Source organism: Bombus fervidus, chromosome 14, assembly GCF_041682495.2.
Source record: "Bombus fervidus isolate BK054 chromosome 14, iyBomFerv1, whole genome shotgun sequence".
Taxonomy (NCBI): domain Eukaryota; kingdom Metazoa; phylum Arthropoda; class Insecta; order Hymenoptera; family Apidae; genus Bombus; species Bombus fervidus.
Window position 1 is genome coordinate 8,280,636 of NC_091530.1, and position 20,053 is coordinate 8,300,688.

General features: G+C 27.8%; 4 protein-coding genes across 5 annotated transcripts; 2 read left to right on the forward strand and 2 right to left on the reverse strand.

Annotated features, from left to right (window-relative positions):
• Window positions 1-99: 99 nt before the first annotated feature.
• On the reverse strand, window positions 100-7,036 carry Mud (mushroom body defect). Its single transcript, XM_072016754.1, has 11 exons — window positions 6,878-7,036; window positions 6,473-6,561; window positions 6,270-6,331; window positions 2,043-6,184; window positions 1,675-1,973; window positions 1,382-1,554; window positions 1,149-1,303; window positions 956-1,045; window positions 779-841; window positions 566-682; window positions 100-439 (listed from the first exon to the last, which is right to left on the reverse strand). The coding sequence occupies exons 1-11, from the start codon at window positions 6,908-6,910 to the stop codon at window positions 365-367; spliced, it is 5,298 nt and encodes a 1,765-aa protein (XP_071872855.1). The 5' UTR covers window positions 6,911-7,036; the 3' UTR covers window positions 100-364.
• A 257-nt stretch (window positions 7,037-7,293) lies between these two features.
• Window positions 7,294-8,489, forward strand: LOC139994285 (uncharacterized). Its single transcript, XM_074112048.1, has 3 exons — window positions 7,294-7,524; window positions 7,795-7,999; window positions 8,064-8,489. The coding sequence occupies exons 2-3, from the start codon at window positions 7,799-7,801 to the stop codon at window positions 8,202-8,204; spliced, it is 342 nt and encodes a 113-aa protein (XP_073968149.1). The 5' UTR covers window positions 7,294-7,524; window positions 7,795-7,798; the 3' UTR covers window positions 8,205-8,489.
• LOC139994282 (thioredoxin, mitochondrial) lies at window positions 8,443-9,821 on the forward strand. The gene has a single exon (XM_072016769.2). It carries the CDS (start codon window positions 8,443-8,445, stop codon window positions 8,866-8,868), a length of 426 nt encoding a protein of 141 aa, XP_071872870.1. The 3' UTR covers window positions 8,869-9,821.
• Pcx (pecanex) lies at window positions 9,787-19,940 on the reverse strand. Of its 2 annotated transcripts, none has more exons than XM_072016753.1 (15): window positions 19,588-19,940; window positions 19,059-19,305; window positions 18,625-18,903; window positions 18,171-18,523; window positions 17,950-18,093; window positions 17,625-17,869; window positions 17,292-17,551; window positions 13,884-17,194; window positions 13,340-13,801; window positions 13,127-13,271; window positions 12,789-13,047; window positions 12,363-12,716; window positions 12,156-12,268; window positions 11,811-12,088; window positions 9,787-11,731 (listed from the first exon to the last, which is right to left on the reverse strand). In XM_072016753.1, the coding sequence occupies exons 1-15, from the start codon at window positions 19,738-19,740 to the stop codon at window positions 11,450-11,452; spliced, it is 6,885 nt and encodes a 2,294-aa protein (XP_071872854.1). In that variant the 5' UTR covers window positions 19,741-19,940; the 3' UTR covers window positions 9,787-11,449. The 2 variants fall into 2 exon arrangements, with proteins under 2 accessions (XP_071872854.1, XP_071872853.1); XM_072016752.1 differs by having other exon boundaries at window positions 12,156-12,280.
• Window positions 19,941-20,053: the final 113 nt, after the last annotated feature.

The window sequence follows — 20,053 nt, forward strand, 5'->3', positions numbered from 1 at the left end:
TTCGTTATTTAAAGCCATATATTTTCTTTAGAATTTACTAGACATAACAGTAGTACATTTCATAATGGTAGTATTCTTTTATGCATAAAACTTTTGAACATTATTGTTATTAAAAAATTATTTAATGACTGTCCAAATAACATATGAATATAAATATTTTTTTGTATACCATTTGCTTTTTCGAATTGTCTGCTGTTGTATTCTATTCTACTTTGTATTATTATATTATATTCTACTTGTTACATATATATATATTATACAACTATTATATAATTAGATGTGAGCCTTAATGAAAATACATTTCTTTTTTACAATTATAATAATAATTATTATTAAACATTTTATATTACGTACGTACGTACTCTCATCTATCATTTGCGTTACGATATTTTCGGAATATGCTACTTCTTCTACGACCTTTTGGTGTAATAATAACTTTCTATAAAAAATGTAATTTAATATTTACATAATCTATGTAAAAATTTTTTATTTATTATATTATTAAATGTAAGAAACAAGAAGTATGAAAGTAATAAATTATTTTTAAAAAATATGAGTAACTTACCTCGTCTTGACCTCGTGGAAGGAATAAATTTCTCAGTGTTCGTGGTGTAGTCGTTGCCCTCTCTTTGCCGTTTCTTTCTCTTAATATTCTTGAATTTGGGCTTCTTAGTTCATTGCCCTTCAATTTTGAAGTATATGTTAGAAATAAATCTTCAGGTATAATGATACAAATATATTGATATACAAATATACTAGTATCACCCATTACACTTACCTGCATTGATAATCTTCCTCCGTTTTTACTAGGAGTTGGAGGCCCAGGCTTTTTATATGATGTCTGCAAAATAAATATTAAAATATGTATAATGTGACGCGAATAACGGGAGTTTTAAAAATAATGTTATGCCATAAAGATTCATTATTTGTTTGTAAAATTATCTTAGGTACATACCTGAGTTCTATCCCTTTTCTTAGCTTTTTGTTCAGGAAGCAAACTTTGACTCAAACTATCATTAAATATATCATCTGGAACTGAACCTGCCTATGATTGAATTAAAAACAATATTATATATTTATAAATATAAATATATATAAATATATATATATAAATATAAATATAAATGTATTATATATGAATTGCTTACTTTAATCTCTTCTTCTGTAAATGGTAGAGGATGAAATTGCATTTCAGCAGGATAAGATGACTTTAAATGAGGTTTGCAAAGAGCATTTCTTTTTTTCAAAATAGATAATCTATCTGCATCAATGATATATGAAGAATTACCATCTTTCACGTCAGCTAATAATTTGAATTTATATAATTAATGGTTTAAATTATTTGGAATTAGTTTTACTTAATAAATTATTTTTAATTTACCTAAATAAATATTATCAAGTACTTCTTCTTCATCCTCTGCATTAAATGCATTGCCCATTGTTTGTATACTCTTAATACTACATCTTTTTTCGTATGTTGTTCTTTCTTGTATTACTGAAATTTTATGTAAAACATCTTCTTTAGGTTCTCCTGATAAGTATTTTTTCTCACATCTGAAAAAGAAAAGATTTGAACAATATCTGCTAGGATATCTAAAAATAGATAGATCTGCAAATATCTAAAAGGATGAAGTAATTTTTAATCATTATTCACTATTATAAAACCAGTCTTACTTAGGATTTTTATGTTCCATTAAAGAAACTATATTTTGATCTAGATTTTGATATTTAGTTTTTAATTCAATTAATTCTTTCTGCAATTTCTCCTTTTCTTGTTTTCTATTTAACAGTTTCTCTCCAACAGTCCAAAGCTGTGAACTTAAGGTAGCAATATGTTCCTTATATTTACTTAATTCATCTGCCTGTTTACGACATTGTAGTTCCATTTTTCTTTGTAATGACTCTAATTTTTCTTGTACACATTGTTCTTGTTCTCTATTTAGCTTCGTTATTTGTTCATTATACAACATTTTCTGTAATATTTGTTACAAAGATAAGTAAGCTACGAGAAGTGCAATATGTACAAATATTAATATACTTACCATGTTTTGTTTAATTTCATCTATTTTAACTTTATATTTATCATGAATATCTTTTAGTTGAATATCAATATCTTCTTTTTTTGATCGCTTGCTTAACTCATTCCTTTCTTCTTGCAGTTTTAAATTCTGCTCTTTTAATTGTGTTACTTCCTTCTTTAAGTTTTCTATCTCTTTTAATGATGTTTCCATTTCTTGCACCTTAATATTAAGTTCACCAATATCATCTTTTAATCTTACATTATTTGTGTGTGCACAATTTAATTTACTTTCTAAGTTATTCTTAGCTTCTGTCAGTTCATTAATTTGGAATCGTAACTTTTTCTCTGACTCAGATTGAAATTTTGTTTCATCACATTTAAAATCATTTTCGAAAGAAATAACCAATTTTGAAAAATCATTTATTTCATTCTGCAATTGAGTAATGTTTTCTTGTAATATTTTATTTTTATCTAATTCTGCTTCAATAATTGTTTTCTGGTCAAAAAAGATGTCTGAAGAAATATCTAATATCTGTTCACTTTCTTCTTTCAAGGAAATATCTTTTATTTTTTGTTCAAACCATAAAAATTGGTCCCATAAGATATTCTGTAAGGGTTTTATATTTTGAAAATGATGAATATGATACTTAAGTAATGTATTTTCTAAATATGTTCGTTTGCTTTGTATATGCTTTAATTCATCACACACAGATTTATCTATCATGAGAACACTATAGGAACTTGTTAATAAATTGTCCCATTTTTGTTTTAATGTATTTAAAGATGTATCTAAATTTTCTCTTGACTTTATAATGTTATTTAAATAATCTTTTAGTGATTCCTTATATTTGATAAGAGTATTTATACGTTTTATACGGTCTTCTTGTAAATTATTTAGTTCTTGTATTTTAATTTCCAACAATTTTATTTCTTCACATTTTGTAATATAGTTATCTACCATTATTGTTTGATTTTCTAAAGTTTTATTTAAGTTTGTATTTTCATTTGAAAGTTGTAAAATTAATTCACGTGACACCTGTATTTCATTAATGGACTCCTTTAAAGTTCTTAAAATATTTTTATTTGTATCATCATTATTTATGTCTTGTACATTATCTGTAGTATTAATATAAGAATTTTCATTCTTAGTAACTTCTGCAATTGTAAATTTTAAGCCATTTGCTGAATGTTGTAATTCTTCACAAATTTGTATAATTTCTAATCTTTTTGTATCTTCAATTTTACAATATTCCCTATTTTTATTAAGTTCGTCCTTTTCTTTCTTTAGTATTTGTTGTAATTCTTCTATAATTTTGTTTTGTTTATAAGACTCTGTTTGTAATTTAAAATTTGTATTTTGCAAATTCTGACACAATAATTTTTGGTCTTCGAGTTGTTTACAAAGTACTCTTTTGGATTCATTGAATTCTTTTTGTAATTCTTCTAATTGTAAACATTTTTCCTTTAAAGCTTTCTCTTGAGTTTTTAAAACTGCATCTTGATTCGTTCTTACTTCCTGTAGATTTATAATTACTTCTTTCAGTTTAATTTCAGAAGCAATTGTTTCTTTTGATAATTTTTCAAATTTATTTTCCACAAGTTCCAATGTTTCCTGTTTTAATTTTACTTCTATATTTAGTTTATCTAAGTGACACTGTCTTTCCAATAATTTTGTTTCCAGTTCTTTTATAAAATTTTTCATTTTAATTTCTCCTTCTGTTTGTAAATGCATTATATGATCTTTTTCTAACTTTAAGGAAGTAATTTCATCAATTAGATTTTCTATTTTTTTGTCTTTAAATTTGAATTCATCTAACATATTACATACTTCTTGCTGAGATTTTTCAAATTTATCATTTACATTATTTAAATCCAGTAGAATTTTGTTATTCTCAGATTTAAGATCTTTATGTTGTTTCTGAAATACTTCTTGTAGCTCTTCAAATTTTTCCAATTTTTGTGTAAACTCTGTTAATTTTTGCTTAGTACAAATTAATTCTGTCTCCAAATGATTCGTTATTTCCTTATTTTTTATTAAATCATTTTCTAACATAACATTAAAACTTATACTATCTTCTAATTTCTTTTTATTATCTGTAAGTTCATCTTTCAATTGGTTCTTGGAAAGTTGTTCTTCCGTGTAATTAGTATATAATATTTTATAAGCATTTAAAATACTTTTAGTAGTTTCTTCATTATATTTTTTATACTCATTTATCTGATTTAATATATCTTTTTTCATTAAATAAAATTCTGATTCAAAAGTTCGAATATTTTTCTTTAATGTTTCTATATACGTAGAAGAAGCTTGTAAGATTGCATCCTTTTTATTTACTTTTTCTTCATATACATATATGACTTTTTCTAAAGTTTGTTTTTGGAGTTCAATTTGTTTTAAATACGAAATTTCTTCAGAATATTTTTCTGTAACATTAGTAAGCTCATTAATTTTGGTTGTACTTTCTGCAACAGTTTTTCTTAATTTTGATATCTCTGTAGTATTCTGTTCATCCTTTTGTTCTAATTTAGATATTTGTAATTGAAAATTTTCAAGTTTTAATTTAGCTTCATTCATGTTATTACTTAATGATTCAAATTCTAGTTGCTTCAAAGTACACTTCTGATTAAAATTATATAATATTATTCGTAAATATTCTATTAATTCCGTAGTTGTTTTGTTGTCTAATTTATCTTCTACACAATCAGTTTCTAAATTATGTAATATAATCTCTTTCAAATTTGTATTATATAGATCAGCAGAAGTTTTATATGAACTATTTTGATCTTTGAAATCTTGAATATATTTAAGATTTTCAGATATTTGTGCTTTAACTTCAGTAAGCTCAGTGTTTAATTTAACATTATTTATATTTTCTTTGTTTAAAGATTCTTCCAAATCTTTAATTTTTTCTAACAGAGAATTTTTTTCAGTAATTAATACATCTCTGGATTTTTCAACGACTGACAAAGATTCTTTTTGAGAAGTATATAACATTTCTAAATTTTTATTTTGTTTTATTAGAGATTCTTTCTCTTGTTGTAAGATTTCAATTTGTTTAGTTGATTCATTTATGATTACATTTAATTTAGTTTCCGTACTTTGTAATATTTGCCTCTCTTTCTTTAAAAGTTGTGTTGTACTTTCATACTCTTGATTTGCAGATTTCAGTTTTTCATTTACAACATCAAGTTGTGTCTTTAGTAAAGCAGATTCTTCTTTCGCTTCTTGTAATTGAATATCAATTACAGAACTTAAAACTTCACTGGTATTTAAAGATGCTGAAGATGAATTTAAGGGTACTATATCATCAATTTCAAAACTTTGTTCTTCAATTGTTGTTTTTCTAAGTTCTTTTAAATGAGTACGCAACTCTTCATTGGTCTTTTTTAAATTTACTAGTTCCCTATCCTTAATTTCTCCCTGAATCTGCATGTTTTCTAAAGACTTTTCACAATTTTCTACTTTGTCTCTAAAATATATATATTGCATTTGTATAGATGTTAACTTTTTTGTCAATGTGTCAGCATCTGCTTCAAGTTTATCTATGTTACATTGTTTCTGCAATAGCTGATCTTCTAAATGATCTATTTCCTTCCTGTAATATTGTTCATAATCTATTGTGCCCTTATTTTTTTTGCAAGATTGTGGAGTAGTCGGTTTCATTTTTTCTTCTCTTAAAACTTTTATTTCTGCAGTCTTTTCCTGTAATTTCTTCTGCAGACTTTGTATTTTGTTTTGTTGAATTCGTATATCTTCCTGTAAATCAATTTTCTCAAACCTCTCTACTTCTAATTCACTTTTCAACATTCTTAATTCCCTATTTTTGTCATTCAATAACTTATGACTTTGAGCAGACCATGTTACAGGAGAATCAAAAAAGTTCTTAAGAGCTTTTCCTTTAGGCGTTACAGGTATTTTTGATGCATCATTCTCTATTCTAGCAATTATTTCTTTTAATGTTTCTTTGTTTATGTCTTTCTTATATGGGATAGTCATTTCAAGAAATGATTTAATTTTAAGTTGCGTTTCATGTTGTAAATTAAAACACATTTGATGATGAAATGATGGTTCTTGAGGTACAAGCAATAAAAATAAAGATGCAATATAAATGTGTTCCATTTCCTCCACATTTTTATCATCAAATTTATATTTTGGATATTCATCTGTGAAAAAAATATAAAAAGCATATAATATATTTCTATAAAATAATTATATAATACAGGAAATACTTATCACATATTTACATACCTTGTAAATATTTTACTATAATATTTTCTGTGTCTGTACTATCTTTAGTATCAGTCCATGAACTATAAAGCAAAATATGTTTGACAAGAATAAATATATTCTAATAGAATGAATATTATGAATGCACATTATTTACATTAAAAAAGAAACTCATTAAATATTTCATTAAAGATTTAAATGTAAATATATAAAAAATTACTTACAATGATTTTATTAATTTCTTGTAAACCTTCCCATTATCCAATTCTTTCAAGTCTTTAACATTTGTTTCTGATATATCTAAACAATTTAGCTAAAAAAATATGAATTTTTGTTAGAATAAATTATAATGTAAATATTTACATTGCACTTACATTATTTATAAATAAACACTCCCAAACATTTTATAAATATAACCAAAATATTTATTATTTAATAAGTACTTTATTATATTTTAATTATATATCAAAATATCTATTAATAAATATCTATAATAATGTAACAAAAACTAAAATTTAATTTGTTCATCTTAATTAAATAATTGTATTACAATATAACTTGGAATAATTCATTGAAATATTAGTTATTGGTTGTTTATAAATTTCTTTTTATATGGCATTAATACTAACCCATTCCAATAAAACTCCGATCCATAGTTTCATGATATAAAAAAGGCAATTACTTATTTACGCTTGTAAAAATAATAATAGTTAAAACTTATACGCTCCTTCGACGTATACTTTTAACGTTCCATTGAAGGTACGTTTAATTTCAAATATTCACTGCTTGCTTCACTTTGCAGGTTAGGCTGCCTATTTATATTATTATAAAAATATCCCTACATACTGTATATATTTACTTAAAGTCCCTAAACTTGCTAAATTTTTGCTATTTTTTAATGAACAATACAAAGTTTTTAAAAGTTAACAATGTAAAATGTCTATAGAATAAGTCAGTCATTTCTAATTTTAATTTTTCGCTCTTGTAAATACGTATATATGAAACAAAAAAATTCTCTTTGAAATACTTTGGGAAAATGGACTTCTACATACATATTATCTTATTAAAATATAAGTAGTCAACTTATGTTATATACTTGTTTGCAACAATTTATACCTGAAAGGTACAGATTATAATGTAATTGTTTGTTGATGTTTAATTATCTTTTTCTGTCAGTACGTAATAAATGATTTTTTAATATTTTTTATAAATAAGTTATTGATATATAATATAATTGTGCTATTTTCAAAAAATTGTAAAATATGAATAGATAAAGGTAATATGTATACAAGAAAGTATTCATATTTATTATAGATTTTATGCATATATTGTTTAAATAACGAAAAATAATGATAAACATTCATTATTACAATAAGAATTTAAGTTTTTATATTTATATATCTTTATTAACTTTCTCTTAACTTTCTTATCTTATCAAAATCATTATTTAACATCTGTATGTTCTATAATTCTCGTATTATTAATTCATTAAATTATATTAAACCATGTATTTATATATATAAATTTATGAATTCCTTGCTTTTAGTGGCATGACTAATTTGATATTTGGAGTTGGTATAGGATTGTTTCTTATTTTAATTCTTTGGGCTTTGGCTCTATTTGTATTTATTATTTCTTTAAAAATTGAAAAAAAAATTGGTACTCTTGCTATACTTATAGTTAGTATATGTACAATCGTTTTACTTATATTGCCAAGGGCATCAGAGAAATCTAATACCAATGACAAAAAGGTAAATAATAATTTTAATATGAAGTTTTAATATTTATTTATATTAGATACATAATTTGTTACAGATATATGATCATCTATTCATCTGGCGTATCTTATTACTAATATTATTAGTAATATCATCTATTATTAGTTTAGTGGGATATGTAAAATTTGAAATAACAAAATCTATCAAACCAGTTCGAATAACTAATTGGATTTTTTAAAAATCTGTAAGTATTATTCCTTTGTTATAATGTTACAATAATGATATTCAGTTAAAGTAAGTTTAAAAGTACATTATTAATTGTTTCCATTTCTATGAATTTTCAGAATTTGCTAATAAAACAGAAGTAGTTCTTACTAACTATGTAAGATAATTGGAAAAGACTAGTTTAGCCTGATCTTTTTATATTTAATATCTTTGCTTAGTTTGTGATATAGTAACATTTAAAAAATTATAAAATGTTGCGTAGCATTACTAAGCTTTCATCGGTTTTAGTGAGATTTGTTTCTTCGTCATACCAGAAGAATAAGCAGTTTGAAATAAATAATAATAGTGAATTTGTTAGCAAGGTAATGAACAGTTCAGTACCAGTCATTGTAAATTTTCATGCTGAGTGGTGTGATCCTTGTAAAATATTGACACCTAAATTAATAGAACTCATAGGACCAATGGATAAACTAGATCTTGCTATTGTAAATTTGGAATCAAATCCAGAATTAGTACATATTTTTGAAGTAAAAGCTGTGCCAGCTATTATAGCAATTTCAAGCGGATTAGTAGTTGATAAATTTGTAGGTTTAACTGATTTAAATATCATAGAAAATTTAATACAGAAACTTACAAATACACCGATAAATTCTGAAAATGATAAGGGAAAAATTTAATATGCATCTCATGTATTATATAAAATTATTAAAATAAATAATTTAATGCATTTTTTTAGTTTGAATTGAGCTATGTAATTTTGTTTCATTGAGCAATAATATTATGTGATGCTAGGGTAAAAATATGAAATAGTAATTTCAAAAAAGATAACATTTTTATTATTTTATTTATAATTTTTATAATATCTTGTGTTAATTATTTTACAAACACTTAGTAATTTGTTATATATATCAATAATATTATAACATGGTTATAAAATGATTTTTGAACTGATTGTGTATTACATACAATATGCTATATTAATTAATATTAATGGCCTTTTTTAGTGTAACATTTCATGACATTAACTGTACTTATTGATCTAATCCTAGTTTAAAACTGAAGTATATTTCAAGGAACTTACTTTTTTGTATAATCGCTATCGCAATCTGTATATCTCTTATTGGAATACAGTCAATGAGATTAACGTGATTTATTTCAATAAAATTTGTTTAAAGCACGTTATGCAATAAAGTTAACAATGGCTCATTAAATAATGAATGCAAATCTAAAATGATAAAGCATAAGTGATGCAAGGATTTAAAACAAACTGTTATTTAGTTTGACTTCTAATTTTATATTTATTTTTAATTTTGAAGCAATTCTGTACAATCTATGTATGAAATTACTTTTAAATACAGATAGTAGGCCAAAGATTTAATAAAAAACATTTAATCCATGTATTCCCTGGTAAAGTAGATTTTTTTATCCCTTGGCAGCAAGCGATAAATGTACATAAATGTGTACCAACAATTAAAAGACTAGCTAAAATTTTTTTATCAGTCAGATGCTTTCAAAAAACACCATAATAAGGCAATGCTGTGATTCCTTGGTTACTTGCAAAACTTTTTATCTTTTGTGTTAAACATATTTAAAACTTTTTCTATTTTTTTTTTTTTTTTTTTTTTTTTTTTTTTTTTTTTTTTTTTTTTAAGCAAAAGAGTACTTTGTACTTTTGCAAGCAACCCTATCATTCTTATTCGTTTAGTAATCAGTATATATTTTAATATGTACAAAATTAGGTGAAAACTTTCAATGAATCACTTTCGTAAGAGAAGAAATGATAATAAATTTATTTTTCTTCTCTGGATAAATATTGTGGTGTATTTGTTCATAATAATATTTATTACGATACTTGGTTTTGTTTGGCTTTATTATTATTAATTATTATTCCCAATGAAAATTATAAGAGACATATATCAAATATAAATACACCATCATAGTTATCCAGATTGTTATACAATAAAGATATACAAGTGAAAGATTGTGGAGTTACATTTAACACTACTATTAATGCACCGATATGTTTTGTAGAGGCAATCTCATGGCCCCACAAAATTACACATTCAGTAAATACATTTGGACGCTTTAATCTTGCAGAAATGTTACGCATATATATATTTACAACTTATATATCAAATAGTTTAAAAAAAATGTAACAAAATGTAGAAAAACACGAATGATATATACAAATTTCTTCTGATGTTACTTGTTGTTATTGAGCATATTCGATATTAGTAATATAGAAATACGTTTTTCATTTTTTAATAAATAATATAATTTGTAACAACTTTTATCCTTACATTCTAATTTACTCTTAGAGATTCGTTATAAATCGTACTATTATAATTTCAAAATAAAGATACTGTTCATTGAATAATATTGTTAAAAGTTCTAACAATAGCAATTATTGGGTTTATCTTTTTTAACTTTACCTTAGATTATTGATAATTGAAATAATAACTTTGCAAATTGAAGGTTTATGATTTCATTTTATAAAATTATTAACAATGATATAAAATAGAACGCAAATATAGCAAAATTAATATTTGAATATATTCAATATTATTACATTTTATACTAACAAAAATAATAGTTTAGCTAGTTAACAACAAGTAATATCTAGTTTTCATCGCTAGTAAATCATCTAATCATTATATAATACAGAATATAATACAACATGATACAATTTACTTTGCATTGAATAACTTGGCGATTGACATTAGTCTTCTCAGTAAATGTGTAAGAAGTAATAATTCTTTAATTACTATAGTAAATATTAACTGCTTTTTGTATAAGTTTTGGAAATTCATCTTTTCCGAGAATATTTTAAAAGAACTGTATCTATTGGGAAATCATTGCAATGAAAACACAAATACGAATGGTTAGAAAAGAGATATCGAGAAAATGGAAATTTTAGAAAAATCGTGTAATGAAGAGTATTCTGTAGCTATATGTATATGTATATGTATATGTTATGTGTTGTGACATACATGCGCTGGCGCACGAACGCATTCTCCCTTTCTCTCTTATATATTAGAATTAAGAAACTAGTGTTAAAATTCGTCGCTTTTCAGTATTTACAATTTCAAGAACAATCTTCCATCAAAAACCTTTGTATTTATTATTTTGTAACTGGAATGAATTCTTCATTTTTAATGCATTCTTATCAGTATTTACGATGCATGACGTAGATTCAAAAAGTGACTGTATGAAAATCGCCTTAATGTATATTACTGCAGAAAATTAAAAAATACTTCATCATACTTCTGCCCCCAAATCTTTTACACCTTGTTCCGCTATTGGAACATATTTATCATCAATTTTGACAAGTAAGATAACTTTATCTACGTGAGACCGCCGATTAGGATCACGATGATTCGGAGACCAACAATGAACAACGCATCCTTCCATACCTCTTTCAGGTACCCAATGCTGCCATCCAGATCTACCACCCTGTTGTCTCATTCTCTCATCTGGCCAAATTACGTCTATGCGGCGACCCAAATTAATAGCATCATACACTTGGTTAGGATCTATGATCTAATAACAGATAAATATACATAATTTTTGATGAACTAAAGAGAGAGATGTGTCAAAATAAATTTTGTTTTCTACTTACACGTACTCGTTGTAAGATTTCATCCTTTTCGGGTTTATTTATGAAACTCGTTTCACATTTCGTTTCAGTTTTAATATCACTATTGCTAAGAAGACCGGCTAAACTAGCAAGCGTTGAAGTTGTAGGTTTTCCAACTGAAGCCAAAGATCCTCTGTTTCCACCTAAAGATCCAGTGTTTGCTCTTCCTAAAGAACCACGTCCAGTCGATCCACCAATTTGACACCCAGAGTCTATGGATTGTGAACCAGATGTATTATGACCTGTTGATTGTCCATAACCTAAAAAAAATTTTACTTTTATATTGTGAAGTCATCAATGTAGATGAAGTATGATGATTGGAAATACCTAAATGAATATTATATGTAGTCATTGCATACACTCCATCATTTCCAAAGCCTCCATCATCTTGAGATCCTGTCCCTCCTGACGAACAACCTTGACCACACCTTCTTCTGATTCTATAAATAATACTTGTAATAATAATAAACTTTATGAACTTTTCATTAATAAAATATTTTTAATATAATTATATGACATAATAATAAGACATACCTTTGCCATAGTTTTAAGATATTGCTTTTAATTATATCGAGACTTAAAGGTCCACCGATTATGGAACATAATTGTTCATTAGTCTCTGCATAACTAGTTATTAATGGTGAAACGTAAATCGGGTACCCAATTGGTTGATCACAGGAACTATTTATGATGTTCCTAAGAGCTTGTTTAGCGTTTTGTATAGAGCCTCGCTCAGGATTCCTATTTCTCAAGTAAACTAACTCTTGTTGCTGCCCAGCCCATAAGCCACGAACACATTCACGATTCATTTTAATCACCCGAAAACTTAAAAAGCGTTTGTTAAGCATTATCACCTTATATTCATCAATACCGTCATCAAGTACATGTCTATAAATAAAAATAATGAATATTAATGATGTAATAAGTTAACATTTTATAAATATCGCATTGTTAAAATACCTGAGAGCTAAAAGACTAGGTGCACCATTTAAGACAGCATTTCTCCACAGTGGATCCGCTTCATGACTAATCACGAGATTTTTATCATGGCTATCTATAGCTTCATAAAGAGCAGATGGTTCACCATACTGTTCTGGACTCATGAAATGATCTTGATGTAGTTTTAATGCCATTCTTACACCTTTTGCCACGACATTTCGTAATAAATCTACGTCATATAAAACCCATTCATCTCGAACAGATGTTATACGGAAATCTCCTAAATATATAAATGTACTTTTTAAACATTATTCTTAAATGTAATCAAATTTTTCATTATTTATTATAAAATAATGTACCTTTAAAAAGAGCATGTAATCCATATAAAAAAAATTCAACACTGGAAACCGTGTTATGAGATAATGCTCCTAAAACACGTCTTCCCAAAAGACTTAAAGCAAGACATAAAGATACCAATGACGAATTTCTTGATTTGTCTAATGTCTAAAACAGTTATAAATAAATAATACTATATAAACGTTAATATAATGTATATATGTTTGAAAAATTACCTTGTCTTGTTTAGTAACGCAATACTGTATCCAATCCAAATAAACATTACAGAAACTACTTCTTGTGATGCCGCATGTTCGGATATCGTAATCTTCATGAATGCTCAAGTTAAAAACTGGATCCAAATCAACGAAATTTTTGTCAAGCGTTATTTTTAGGGCGTCCGAAATATCAGAATTCTCCAACCAATATTTCAGTTTTGGTGATTTAACAGCATAGAAAACAATACTTTTGACATAGTAAGTAACTAGTACTTTACGAAATTCAAACACTTGGAGCATAGAAACTGCTGAATTATCTGAGATCGAGTATCCTTCTAAAACGTATTTAGCACTTGCAACTTCCCAAGCTAACCAGCGTTGACTAAAAGCTGCATTTACACTTAATACGTTTGAAAAATGACCCATTTCACAACAACAACAATTGTCATTATCTTCAATTCCTTCAGTGATTGCTTCTACCTAAAAATCAAAGCATTTTCAAATTTGAGTGTGTTTGTTATTTTGTTTAGAATTTTCAATATCTAAAATAATATATATATACTTCTCTTTGCTGACAATATGTTCCCCTGAATTCAAGACCTCTTAATTGAAAGGTTACTAGACCATTTCCTAATTGAACAATATGTACCAAGCAATTCAAGTAATCAGATGCTAGTAGAAAACAATCGCCTTGTTCCACATTTCCCCACCGACCAAGGGCAAGGTCTCCATACAGGCTATGTTGCAGGGATCTTGTTAATTGTTCATAGAAAATTGAATTCAAATTATTATCATCTGCTCCTATGTTTCGATCTAAATGCGAAGACATTCGGGTATTTGAGTGATCTACTCTTCTTGTCTTATAATCTCGTTCCCAAAATTTCACTGGACGTACATATGATGATATAAATATTGCACTGCCCAAAAGAGGATTTAAAGGAGTACTTAAAAGTGCAGAAATTCCTGCTTGTAGGAACAGCATAGCAGAATGCGGAACGGAGAAAGGTTGGGCAAATGCATGAAACGCACTACCCCAAGTAATTTGCCAAGGTGCAATATATGTGACTACAAATCGTATTTTCAACAGTAGTTCATAAACTTTTGCGAAAACTATTCCTGTGATAAAATAGTCCACCAAAAATGTTTCGCTAAGATTTCGAAAATCTAGTTTGAAGAACAGAACAGCAAAAATCAAAACCAAATAACGCGTTGATGGATCAGAGTATGCAGATCTTAAAGATTTTAATCCACACACAACTATAATCAATGCTCCCACACTTTCTCCAAATTTAGCTACAATTTTTGATGAACATTCTGTAAGTGCTCCCAAAAATACAACTGGATAGAGAATGTTCCTTTCTAAAAAGCACAGACAAACATATGCCTTTTCAAACCACATAATCTTCACAGGTTCACGAACTTCAAATTGTGCATATTCATGGCTACGTAATACTGGTCTTGATAAGCACAGCCATGGCAATTGTTTTCGAAGTTGTGGTACAATGTAATGTAGCAAAAGTCCAAGGCAACTTGCAATACCCCATAAAACTGGATTCAGTTCTGGTTGTAAGGCTGTAAACACAGTTGAACAATGGATTCCAAAAGATAGAGTACCTATCACTGCACAAACTATTAAATCATTTTTTAATCTTGCATTCACTGTTGCTTTTAATTTTTCAGGTAATGGATCTACCAATTCTGTATCTGACATTTGTTCAGTAAATTTAATTTTTACATGTTTTTTTCTTTCATAAATTCTAAGTTTTACTTCTTTGTATGTTGTAGGTACAGTGTCTCTATGAGATGTATTCTCAATGATTTTAGCTTCTTTTTCTTCTGTATAAATTTCTGGAGGCCACAAATTTGTTTTAACAATGTCCCATATTACTGTAGGATCTGAAGATGATCTACTTAAATGGTAAGATATAGCGACTAATAAACCCGCAAAAATAGAGAATAAAATATGCTGTGAAGATTTAGGCTCTGTAAGTGCTCCATAAGCAAATCCATACAATATAACAACAGTGACTATGCTGCGAGAGAGACAATATATTGAAGAAATTAAACTTGTGGTTGCATTTCCACCAAATAAATGGATATCTATATGTTCACAGAGATACATTAGAAAAGTATTAATTTGTGGAAGTAACCCAAAGGAAAATATAATAGGAAAGCATAAAAGAAAAATTAATAAAATATTACGAATCTGCAATAGAACATCATAATCAGTAATCCTTAAACCATATATTCGAAATTCAGATGCTTTAAAATTTCTCAAGGATTCATTAAAGATTAATATGAATCCTGAACACAATATATAATAAACAGGCCGAGAAAATACTATAATGCGATTGAAGCCATGTATTGGAGAAGCTGCATCAGGCTGAACGGATTTTAATAATGAATATTGGCAGCCAGCAGTTACAAAACAAAGCATGAAAGCAAATATATCTCGGTAAAATCCTTGCTGGAGCAATACGAGACCCAATCCCGCAACAGCAACTGCTAAAAACGTCGAAATAATAATCTCAAATATTGTCAAATTTCGATCTAATAAGGCCAACAAAAATAAACGATCGAATCGCACTTTGATATGCGGTAATTTGCCAATTTTCCATTTATAATAATATTGCTTGTCTTGTCTTGATTGTTTAGGTTTGGATTCAGATCCATCTAAGCCACCAATAAATCGATTCCAAGATAGACTTGTATTTATGTCACCCACTGCACACGTCTGTAATGTTAAGGCAGGCCTATCTCGGCGATTTGAATCTGTTGGATAAATATTCAAATTGAAATATCCCAATAAATTTCGTAATCTTTGATTTCTCTCCGTCATTGATTCTATACGTGATAATATGTCTTGATGGAACTGATCTCGTTCTAAGGTTTCGAGTTCATATTGGATAGAATTTCCATTATTTTGATGAATTTGATCACGTTCCGAAGTTTCCACTGGATTTGACGATAATGAATTTTGTGCTTTGGTTTGATTGCTTTCTGGACTGGACAGAACAGGTGGTGTATCTATTATAACACTCAAGTCAGGAGAATTCAAAGATAAACTACTATAACTATTACTCAAAGAGTCTATTAATTCCCAATTCGCATCATAATGTAAATTTTGATTAAGTTGCTGACGTAATAATGTATTTAATAATTTATCGTTATTGTTAGAAGGAACTTGCGCAGCTGCAGCAACACCAGATCCTTTCTCATCGAAGGTGTAAGCTAGCCAGCGGCCGTTTTCATCTCGAAAATAAGGTACAGTTGCTTCTACAGCATCGTTATGATTAGCAACTAAATGACATTCTTCGTTTGATATCAATCCAAATAAAGCAGTAAGTGGAACGACGTTATCATCTCGATTCCGATCTCGTGGTACACGAGTCGATCGAATCGAACATTTCAAAGGAACACGTCTTTTTCGTGCCGTTCGAGTCTCTGAATTGCGGCTTAATCTTAAATCTGAGACGGTGCTAGATTGACCTGGTAATTCTCGGCCAGATGTCAATAATGTAGCTAACAAGGAAGATGCAAGACTAAGTGTACTTAACTCGTTGTTTGAACCGCTAGTTTGCTCGAATCTATCGAATCTTCCATCTCTTCTTCTATCTTTTTCTCTTTTGACTTCTAATGTTCGTTTTAATTTCTGTCGGGTTTGTTCAGTGGTTGTAATATTATCATCTATAGCTTCTATTGCAGGTTTTGGACGGCTTTGTTTAGGTATTGCACCTTGATGACGTTTATTATCTGTTTCTACTTGTGGAAGTAACATTCTTTTTGCCTCATTTTCCATATTCGATGAATATGTTGTATACTCAAAAGGCATCATATTAGATGAACTAGAATCTGGTTCTTTACTATGTAATCCTGTGGAACAAAAATTTAAGAATATTGTTACTCTTTCTCGCAATTCTTTTAAAAATAAATACCCATTTGATATAAAAACTTAAAAGTTAGAACTTACCTTTATTTGTTCGCGATTCTATTGTGCAATCACCACCTTCAAATAATTGATCTATTCCAACTATACTTCCAACGTTTAAAGGATCATCTATATTTTTCGATTTATCTTGTCTATCTTTAAACAAGTTTTCTAAATCCGAGAATTCACGGCTGCTTTGGCTTGCATTACTGTATCTTCTTTTAACACCGGACTTTGGTTCTTCAATTAATGCATCACGAGAATTTGCAGAATCATTATCTACACCACCATCTTCATTACGTCTAAATATGAGGTTAAATTTAAGAAATTTATGGATTAATTGTTTAATACTTACTTTTATTATGTTTAATTTACCTTGAAAATCTGTCTTCAAATCGGCTAGTACTAAGACTTCTGTCCCGATTAGAGGTAGCATTAGTTTCACAAGTCTTCCGAGTAAGTAATGGACTATAAGAATCTTGAAGGCTAAATCCTCCAGAACTTTCATTAGCAAACTGTTCATCACTTTGTTCTTCTATAGGATGTACTATTTCTGATCCATAACTAAGATATGGTAATAATTGTAATTGGTTTTTTTTTAATGTATTTTGAGGTAATACCTTTAAAATATATACAGTTTTTTAATATAATTCTTCATATAAACACATATATTACTACAACCATATTATCATATTGATACCTTTTTAGTATTAATTGTTTCAAGACTTTGCGGATGGAGAGGTAAATTATTGTCATCTGTAGTGTTTATATTTTTATTAGTAGCACCAATTGTTTCAAGACTTTGTGGATGAATAAGTTGTTGATGTGGCTTTTTTGTAATAACCTTGTAAATAAAGAAAGTATTTTAAATACATTACTTAATTATTCGTTTTTCCAAGTAGAAAATTCCTTCATTTTTACCTCTAAAGATTGTGGATGTGAGGAAATTTTATTTTTTTCCGTATCTTCTTTTTTGGATATAATTTCTAAACTCTGTGGATGATCATTCATTAAATGTGTTTCCATTGGAATTGAGTTAGAATTGAGACGCCGAACACTTTGGTTTGATTTCCAGTAAGGATAATCATCTCCATGGTGTTCCAATTCTAACGAACTTGTTTGTTTTATTTGACTTTCAGAACCTGTTTTACCAAGACTACCCTGTTTGGAATGACGATTTCGTGAATCTTCAGATGCATGTCTGCATAATTTTCTTGAACCTTGTCGATCCTCTTCAGTAATTACAACACATTTCTGTCTTTTCAATCTTCTTTCTATATGTATTTGAAATTTCCCAAAAGAAACATTAATATGTATAAAAATAGGGTAATATTGCATTAAAGAGGTTATATCATAAAAATTACAAAATTAATACCATTTATTATATTTCGAAAACATGGTTCATGATATTGTGCAGAACCTAATTCTGTTTCGTGTATATTTATACTAGATACCATTGGTTTAGTTAGCTGTTGTGCTTCTTCTGAACTTTCTGAGCTATTTTTTCTGTGAATTTCTACTTTCAAATCTATAGTTGAACTAGGCTTATCTCGATTATATTCAGATGTTATACTATCTGCATCTGCATTTTGCACATTTGATTCAATAAAAGAGTTACGTGATGAGCATTCTACAGGTGGTGTATCTGTTTTTCCTGTATGTAAAAATAATAAATTGATAGCAAAATTTTTAAAATATAATTGATATAATTTTAAAAGTTAATTGTATCAAATTCAAAGATTAATTTTAACACGTAAAAGGTAAAGCTAATAGATAGATTTAAAAACGAAAAGATATAGTCTATAATACCACTTAAGACTTGCAGTTCTATTCCATGATCTACTTGTTCCTGTGATTGTTCCCTGCATTTATTATGCACTGTGCGTCTTTTTTCACTTTCTGATCTTTGTTGGCTAATAGATTGACCTGATTCTTCTAAACACTCAGTTGTATCATACATGCAATGAAGTGTATGGTTAACATACTTTATCGTGCCAAAAAGTGCTCCAATTGAAGAACAATATGCTATCCAAACATATAACGTTGGTGGAAAATACTATAAAATAAATAATTGTCATCTTCAAAGTCTATATAACAATTATATGGTATCTTCAAGTGTACAATTATGAAAAACTTATATACGTACATATGCATTTGTATACATATGATGTATGCATGTATGTGTACACAAATCAAAATTCATAAAGTCCAAATAACAAAACTCAACACATGTTATGTAAATCTACCCGCGGTTAATGTAAACACATACAGTTTATGTTATTTATCTAAAATGAATGACTTGCAACTAAAATTAATGCATACATATAAATATACTTACAAGATATATAATAAATGGTAAACAAAGTAAGAAAAGCCAAATGTACAAGTGAAATGTATTTGAAAAAACGTCGAGACGGGGATCGTAAAACCAGCCTCCTGTCAGGCTCGCCCAGACGCCTTGTCTTAAAATTTCCAGCATTTGAGAACCCATACCAATTGCAAAAGTGCTCCCTCACCATCTTCCCATCACTTGCTGTTTTACAGCTTTATTCGTAGTCTGTCTTTTCTATTTGAAAAATTGCGTGGCAAACAATAAGGCGATACATTTTATCTTAGCTTCTTAATCAATGGATTTCGCGCACACGACTTACTGACTTTGCAGCCATCTTCACATCTCAGATGATTTTGAACATGAACAATATGATTTCATATATGATCAAGCTTCTATGATGTTTTGCAAAATTACTTTACACGAGTCGTTTATTGACGCTTATTATAATTGGCAATAATATAAGTGAAATTCA